Source organism: Grammomys surdaster, unplaced genomic scaffold (assembly GCF_004785775.1).
Source record: "Grammomys surdaster isolate TR1022 unplaced genomic scaffold, NIH_TR_1.0 126612, whole genome shotgun sequence".
Taxonomy (NCBI): Eukaryota; Metazoa; Chordata; class Mammalia; order Rodentia; family Muridae; genus Grammomys; species Grammomys surdaster.
This window is the reverse complement of record NW_021621401.1, coordinates 1,937,424-1,945,934: the sequence shown is the minus strand read 5'-3', so window position 1 is coordinate 1,945,934 and position 8,511 is coordinate 1,937,424. Positions and strand designations below refer to the sequence as shown.

Genomic DNA, 8,511 nt, shown 5'->3' with positions numbered 1-8,511 from the left:
AGCTGGAAAGAAAAAAAGGCTGAATCTTAAAGATGGGGTGGTATGTGAACGAACCCAGACCCACAGGACCACAACTGCATTTCACTTAAGGGCAGACAGTGATGGCTCCATGCTCAGAAAGCTGGGCTGTGGTCATCAGGGACTGTAGGGAGGGGTTACTGAGGAGCAAAGGCGGTTGGGAACAGAGGTCCCTACTTGAGCAGTATTGTGATCACACTAAAAGGGGTTGGAGCACATTCTTTGTATGGTTCCTTAATGGTATGTGAATTACAACTTAAAAAGACAGAAGCAGTTCCCACTAAGGCCACAAGGGGGCAACACTTAAGACACTACATTACATTTCAGAATCCTGCCAGAAAAGGCCATTTTTCTCTGACTGTACTTGTGTGGCATTTCCTGAGCTAGCAAAGAGACAGAAAGCAGCTCTGAGCTACAGAATTGAGGGAAATGAGGGGGCTGGATTGAGAGAAATGGCGGTGGGGTGTGTGGGGTGTGTGGTGGTATGAAGTTTTCTTGTTTTCTTTTGTTTTGTTTTGTTTCTTTGTTTTTAGACGGGGCTACATGTAGTCCAGGCTGGTCTCAAACTTGCTATGGAGTCCAGGATACTGAGTGAAGGATAGATGTGAACTCCTGACCTTTCTGCCTTCCCTTCCCAAGGGCTCAGATTATACCACAATGCCCACTGAAGCTTTTGTTTTGTTTTCCAAGACAGGGTTCCCCTGTGTAGCCCTGGCTGCCCTAGAACTCACTCTGTAGACCAGGCTGGCAGGCTTTCTTTTTGAAATGATGAAAATGTTGCAACTAGACAGAGGTGACAGCCTATGGCCTCACCACCCTGAACACATCTGATTTTGGAGGCTAAAGTGTCATCTAGTGAGGACTGAGAGGTGTGATAATGGTGACACCTTTCACTGGTATTAAAATGTGTGATTTCAACACTGTTCACATTCATATTTTGGGACTTGTAAATTAAATCAGTGTCAAGGCGACTGTCCTCAGAAGGCCTTAAGCACCTATTCCAGCTATTTGAGGGATGCAAGCCTGCCTGAGCCCTCTCCTGTGCATCTGGCCACTGACCCACACCTGCTCTAGAATAGAAGGAGCTCCTTGCAGGCAGGAACACGGTGAGAAGCAATGAGGGCGGGGACAAGCAGGAAGACAGGAGGCTCTTGGAGCTCCAGAGAAGGGCTCCGGGGCCTGCTGTGGCTGAAACAGGGGACAGAGATAGCGCACCCACATGCCCACCCTCCGTTGGTAATCTCACTTAAATTCTCCCGAAGGACTCCCCAGCCGGTCACCCAGCACCTGGGCTGATGCTGGAACATGAAGGTGGAGGGCCGCACACATATTGGCTGGATGTATTTGTTGTAGATGACGGAGGAGGCCAGCCTCAGCAGGGCGAGGTCATGGGACTTCATTTTGTCTTCGGAGTTTACGATGATGTCCTTTACCCTGTACCGGCCAGAATAGACCCTCTTGTCCCAGAAAGACGGCTTGGAAGTGAGCTGCCCAAGCTGGACAGTCCACTTTCTTGGATCAAGGAACCTAGCGGGCAGAAGAGAGATCAAGACCCTCAGGAGGACTGCTGGCCACTTGAGCCCACTGGATCCCTGTGTGAGGTGACACTCTGGGGCCGGTACTGTTTATCTGCTGAGACTCCCTTGTAGGAACAGAGCTCAGACAGTGCATAACCAGATTCCCTTTTCCTGGCACTCTGAGGAGAGAAAAAGGAAGACCACAGTCCCCAGTGGTCTGGTCACTTCTTAAGGACACTGGGCCTCTCTAAAGAAAACCCGTGTAGTATAAAGAGGGCTTGGAAGCTGGAGAGGCTACTGTGGGGCCTGACAGAGTAGGAGAAATATCTGCTCTGGGGTTGGAGATGTAACTCAGTTGACAGAGTGTTTGCTCAGCACGAGTGAATCCATGGGTTTAACCCCAGCATTGTGTAGACGGTGGTGCATGCCCTGTAATCCTAGCATGCCAGGAGGCAGAGGCAAGAGGATCAGAAGTTGAAAGTCATCCTCTGCTAAGTAAAAGGTTCAAGGGCAACCTAGGCTTTAGCACCTCAAAACCAGTACTTTAGCACCATACTTGGTGTGGGCCTAGGATCTGCCTCATCTTCCTCCAGGGGAAGGTGGAATGAGACCCATGTCTTCCTGATTCGATTTGGTAGGGGCAGTGAGCATAGATGAATATATCCCAAACCACATGGGAATGTTTGAATAAAACATCCTGGAAGAATTCGAGTGGTGCTCCCGGCAGGCCAAGGGGAAGGTGATCTGGCTGTAAGCCGCTGCTACTCACTTTGGAACTCAGGCTATCAGGAGGCTGCCCCACCAGGATCCTGCCATCTCAAACTCACTTTTGAAAGCAGTGTGCAGCAGTGAGAACCCATCGGTGGCTGAGAAGGCTCCCTCCGCAGTGGTGGAACTTCTTCAAGCGCAGGCTGGCCTGCCACGGCCAGCGCCCTCGCACGGATTCTATCCCGCCCACTATTCGGGACCCAATGTCATTCCGGCGGCCACACGGCACTGGGACAGACAAATAAGACACGTGGCTGAGCAGCTGAGGAGGGCCCATAGGGTCCCTAGGGTACATGTGTATGGGAGGAGCGGGGCAGAACCATGCAACCGTACACCCCCATCTTCCAGTATCCCGGGGTTTTGTTGAAGAGGCAGGAGATGGCGCAGGAACCCTTCCCACGTGGTTCCCAGACACCCAGCCCTCCACAGAGCCCATCAGTCACTTGAAAGAAGATTGATGTCTGTGGTCTTGAGACCTGTGGGGGAGAAGTGGAAAAGATGAGGCGACCTCTTTATGCCTGGCCCCTGTAGGTGTTTCTCACGGGGACCACGGTTCCTCACCTGCAGCCTGGCTTTCTTCACCGGATCCTGGGTAGAGGGGAGAGGTGAGCTTCACTGGGCCTCAGAATTTCCCATACACCCCTATCACCCCTAGTCTGGCGGATGAATCTCCTTAGCTCACCAGGCTTCCCCAGCGTCACGCACACCGGCAGCAACAGTAGCAGCAGCAGGCCCTGTACACCCATGGCGGCCTCTCTGAAGCCGGGTCCCCAGCTTTAACTTCCTACCGCTACAGCCTCAGTGGCGCCCCCTAGGGGAAAAGCAGCAGAATAGGAGCTTTGCTCAGCCACCTTCTCCCAGCTTGACTCCAGGCTGGTACCATAGCACACTCTTTCATGTAGTGTGTCAGTCCATGAACCACAACCATCTTTTTCTTGTCAGAGTTCAGGAGCTGGATGCCTTCTCTCTCGTGTACTGACAGCTTTCTGTAGGACCAAGGCACTGGCCCTCAGCCAGCACTCCTAGGAAAAGCTCATGACCAGGCCTTAGGGTATGCTGGCTTGTGTTATGTGTTGTTAAAAGTGTTGACCTTTTGCTGGACACGCTCAACAAAGCCTGGCCCTATTTGAGGACAGAAAGAGCTTAGAGCCCTATACTCGGCTTGCTACCGTTGCAATGAGCCCTACACACTCTATGGAGATCACCAGACACTTTTACCCTTTGTAAAGGGACATGCCGGGGCCTATATAACCATGCTGGCTTCTCAAAGTTATCAGCTTTGAATGCACAGCCAGCTGGACATCCAAAACCCGCTGACTCCACCACTGATTAGAAGTTTTTATGGAACTCAGAGGACGTAATATGTTCATGGTCAAAGTTTATACAATAAAGGACACATATCAAAATCAGGCACATGCTTCTAGATTGCCTCATCAGCCAAGACTAATGGACAATGCTTGGTTCTCCCAGTAAGGATCTGTAACTCACAGGAAGTTAGCCCAGCACTGAGCAATAACCGAGGAGGGAAGCACTATAGCCTGGGACAATGAGCCAAAACAAACCTTCCTTCCTGTATTTATTTATTATTTATTTATTTATTTATTTATTTATTTATTTATTTATTTTTGAGGTAGAGTCTCTCTGCATAGCCCCCAGAATTTATTATGTAGGTCATAATATGGTCTTGAACTCATAAAGATCCACCTGTCTCTGCAACCCAAGTGCTGGGATTAAAAGAGTGCATCACCACACATGGCCTTATTTATTTATTTATTTATTGTTTGTTTGTTTTAAGATTTATTTTTATTTATTTAAGATTTATTAATATTTATTTTTTATGTATATGAATACACTGTTGCTATCTTCAGACACACCAGAAGAGGGCATCAGATCCTATTATAGATGGTTAGGAGCCACAATGGGGTTGCTGGGATTTGAACTCAGGAACTCTGGAAGAGCAGTCAGTGCTCTTAACCACTGAGCCATTTCTCCAGCCCCCTAATTAATTTTTTTAAAGAGCTATTTTGGGGAGAAGGTCCAGTGGTTAAGAGCACTTGCTGTTCCTGCAGAGGACCTCAGTTCATTCCCTGTACCCATAAGGCAGCTCAAGACTGTCCATAACTCCACTTCTAGGGATTGGATCCCGTTTTCTGACCTCTGCAGGCACCAGGCACACAGGTGCTGCAAGACATGCATCCAAACAGAATACTCATACATAAAAAATAAAGTAAGTTTAAAATATTATTTATTTATTTTGCTCTCTTGAGACATGGTTTCTCTGTGTGCTTTGTCTGTGCTGGAATTCGATTTATAGACCAAGCTGGCCTTTAACTCACAGAGATAAGCCTACCTCTGCCTCCGAAATGCTGGGATTAAAGATGTGCACCATTGTGTCTGACATTGGTGGCTGCTTCTCCTCCTCCTCCTCCTCCTCTTCCTCCTCCTCCTCTTCCTCCTCCTCCTTCTCCTCTTCTTCTTCTCCTTCTTCTTCTTCCTCTTCCTCTCCTCCTCTTCCTTTCTTTTTGAGACAGGCTTTTCTGTGTAACAACCCTGGCTGTTCTGGAACTCAATCTGTAGACCAGGCTGGCCTTGACCTCGCAGAGATCTGTCTGCCTCTCCTCCCTGAGTGTTGAGATTACGTGTCACCACATCAGGCTTTCTGTCTGGCTTCAAAAAAATTTTTTAAACAAAGATTTATTTGGTGTGTGTGTGCACATGTGTGTGTGCACATGTGTGTGTGCACATGTGTGTGTGTGCGTGCGTGCGGGCACACGAGCATGCACACATGTGCTGGAGAAGACCAGAAGAGGGCCTGCATCCCCTGGGGCTGTCTGATGTGGCTTCTAGAAACCATGTTCTGATCCTCTGAAAGAGCAGCAAGCAATCCTACTGCTGAGCCATCTCTCCAGCTCCTAAGTTGCATTTACTTATTAGTGTGTGTTTTGGTGCTTGTGTGCCACAGCATGAGTGTTGAGCTTAGAGGACAGCGTCCACAAGATGGTTCCAGGCTGGCCTCGAACTCAGAAATCCGCCTGTCTCTGCCTCCCAAGTGCTGGGATTAAAGGCTTGTGCCACCACCACCCGGCTCCTATTAACCTTTCTTTGCCTCTACCTCTGGTGAGTGGTTGATGTGTTCAAGAGCCCTTATTAAATTAGGGTTTGAAAAAAAATCTAAACCTACAGGCCACCTCGATTCCCAGCCTTCTGGGCAGAAATGAGGTTATTTATCTCTGTAGTGGTTTAATTGGATATGAAACACACACACACACAAACAGACACACACAGACACAAACACACACAAACACACACAGACACACACACACACACCCCAGTAGTTCTGTTTCTTTAGAGAACCCTGATTAACACAGCTCCCCAGCACCCACATAAGAAGCTGGCTATAATGTTTTATGTCTGTGATCCCAGTGCTGGAGGCAGAGACAAGAGAATCCCTGGGGCTTTCTGATCAGCCAGGTTAGCTAAGTCAGTGAGCTCCGGGAACAGTGAAAGAGCCTGTCTCAGAAAAGAAGGTGGAGAGCAACTGAGGGAGCTACCCAGTGCCAACCTCTGGTCTCCACATAAATGTTCACTCACGTGTGTCCTCGCCCACACACATATATGCAAACACACTCAAATACTCAAATATATATACATGCATGCACACACACTTTTTTCCGTGACAAAAAAGTGTTAGTTGGGTTACAGAGATGCTCAGTGGCTGAGAGGACTTGCTATTCTTGTGGTTTGCTTCTCAGTATCCACATGATAACTTACAACCATCTGTACCTCTGGTTCCAGAGGATCCGGCACTCTCTTCTGGCTGCCATAGGCACCAGGCACACAAGCAGTGCTCGTACATACGTGCAAGCAAAACACCCATGCACATAAAAATGAATAAATTTTAAGAAAAAAAAAGTGTTAAACTAAAATAAAGGGTTTGAAAAATCCGAACAGCAAACCAGGCTCTAGGATCCCCACCAATTACAAGGCAGGGCGTGTCAGAGGCAGGCCTGTACTCGCCGAGCGTCGGTGTCAGGGAAGTGTTCTAGGTCGTGAGGTCTGACGAGAGAGAAGCATGATGTGTTGGTTATTTCCAGAGCAATGCTTGTTGAAATGAGGAACATGATGGACATGCCCGGGAAGGAGGGATCTGCGGCTCCCTGCTGTCCTGATAAACTCCTTCAGACCCAGGGATGTTTACCAGTATGGCACCCAGCAGGGAACCAGGTACCTGAAAACACAGAAAGGGTTGTAAATGGGTGTGAGACCTAAGGACCAGAGATGAACAGGATAGGCGTTGGCTCTGGTCTTTGAGGAATTCTCCAACACAATAGCTTTTTCCTAATTCTTCTCTGCCATGTCATTCCTTCCCCTCCTCTCCCCTTCTCATCCCTCTCCTATGCCCTCCCCTTCCCTCTCTTCTCCTTGTGCCCCTTCCCTTCCCCTCCCCTCTCCTTTCCTTTCCTCCCTCCCCTTTCTTAGGGAGTATTGTGTTACTTTTCCTGGGGGGTGGGAGGAAATAACAGATCTGTCTCTTCATCCAGACAGGACACCAGTGACAGACATAGAGGAAGTTCAGCCTACGTGTAGCCCAGTGAGCTAGTGCTACTATTCACTACTACTGATACTGGGGCTATTGATTAGAACATGGGTCACTCAAAGGCAGCTGCGTCACCGGAAGTACACACTAGATGAAGATGACTCAAAGCACAGGCAGCTCTGCCCACTACACACTCCCCCCCCTCAGAGATCATTAACTGCCTTTATAGCCCAAGGGAGGGCCTTTGTGAATCTTGCAATTCTGTGAGCCCTCCTCACACAGGTGTGTGTCTCTGTGTGTGCGCACGCGCACGCTGTCCACCTTATTTATTACCTCTTCCTTCTTTCCTTCCTCCCTTCCTTAAAGATTTATTTATTTCTATTTTATATGTTTGAGAGTTTTGCCTGCATAGATATAAGCACATCACATGCATGCAGTTCCCACAGAGGCCAGAAGAGGGCATCAGATCCTCAGAAGTAAGGTTACAGATGATTGAGCGCTGCCACGTTCTAGGAATCCAAGCTTGGCTCTCTACAATAGCACCAAGGGCTCTTAACTGCTGAGTGTCTCTCCAGCGCTCTACCCCGGTTTGCTTATTTTGAGACAGAATCTCTCAGTGGGGCCTGGGGCTTGCTGATGAGGTTTGGATAGCCAGCAAGCTCCAGTGATCGGTCTTTGCTTCCCTAGCAGATTACAAGTGTGTACCATCGTGCTGGCTAGCCAGTACAGAAAGCATTTAACTGGGGGCTAGCTTATAGTTTCATAGGATTAATACATGATCATCATGGTGGCAGATAGGCAGGCATGGTGCTGAGCAGTAGCTGAGAACTTTACTTCCTGATCTATAGGCCGCAGCCAAGAGACACTGGCCTGGTGTGGACTATTGAAACCTCAACGCCCACGCGGAGTGACGCACCTCTTCTAACAAGGCCACGCCTCCTAGTTTTTCTCAAACAGTTCCACCAACTGCAGACCAAGCATTCAAATATATGAGCCTGGGGGGAGGGGCATTCTCATCACATCCATCACAGCCTCAAACTCAGTGCAGTAGCTTAGGATGATTCTGAATCCTGGAGCTGCAGGTGTGTGTTACAGCCAGTGCACCAGCTTTATGCAGCTGCTGGGATCAAACGCAGAGCTTTGCGCATTCAGGCAGGCACTCTACTGGCTGAGCTGTATCCTAAGCCCTTGTTTTCTTTATTTTAAATTACAAATATATTGGTGAACACATTGCACACAGGGTGGAAATGGATGTAGAAACTTTAATATCGGATAAACCGGGATCTGAGACTAGTGTTCTGAAGCAAAGTGTTATTTTACAGTGATCAAAGCCACACTGCAGCTGGCAATGTAATCACTGTGCACGGTTTCTATTTCAGCGGGTGCATCTGGGTGTTTGGAAAGCCAGCGAGCCTTTCTGGGAACAATCCTTGAAAGGAGTTGCCTAGAGACTGAGTGAAGGGTCGTCAACAGAACAGAGGCTTCTAGAGAAGACAAATACCACGGGAGTCTGAAAGGATGTATACACACCTGCTCCTGCCAAATGCTGGCATGCCCTTCTGCCTAGAGCCAGGCCCATGGCTGCCCTCTGGTGGACAGTGATGGACATGATGGCTCCTGAGGGTGCTATTGTGGTTGGTTCAAGTGCCAGGCATACTATACAATGATTCT

The 8,511-nt window shown here is 48.7% G+C and overlaps 1 protein-coding gene across 1 annotated transcript in view; it reads right to left on the bottom strand.

Annotated features, from left to right (window-relative positions):
* The window catches only part of LOC114615270 (serine protease 41), a 7,816-nt gene extending 4,754 nt beyond the window's left edge, over window positions 1-3,062 (bottom strand). The window contains exons 1-5 of the mRNA XM_028761003.1: window positions 2,986-3,062; window positions 2,865-2,891; window positions 2,747-2,779; window positions 2,363-2,531; window positions 1,265-1,545 (exon numbers count right to left, since the gene is read on the bottom strand). Coding sequence (XP_028616836.1) covers window positions 1,265-1,545; window positions 2,363-2,531; window positions 2,747-2,779; window positions 2,865-2,891; window positions 2,986-3,049 — 574 coding nt within the window. The 5' untranslated portion in view covers window positions 3,050-3,062. The remainder of the gene's footprint in view (window positions 1-1,264; window positions 1,546-2,362; window positions 2,532-2,746; window positions 2,780-2,864; window positions 2,892-2,985) is intronic.
* Between the last annotated feature and the right edge of the window lie 5,449 nt (window positions 3,063-8,511).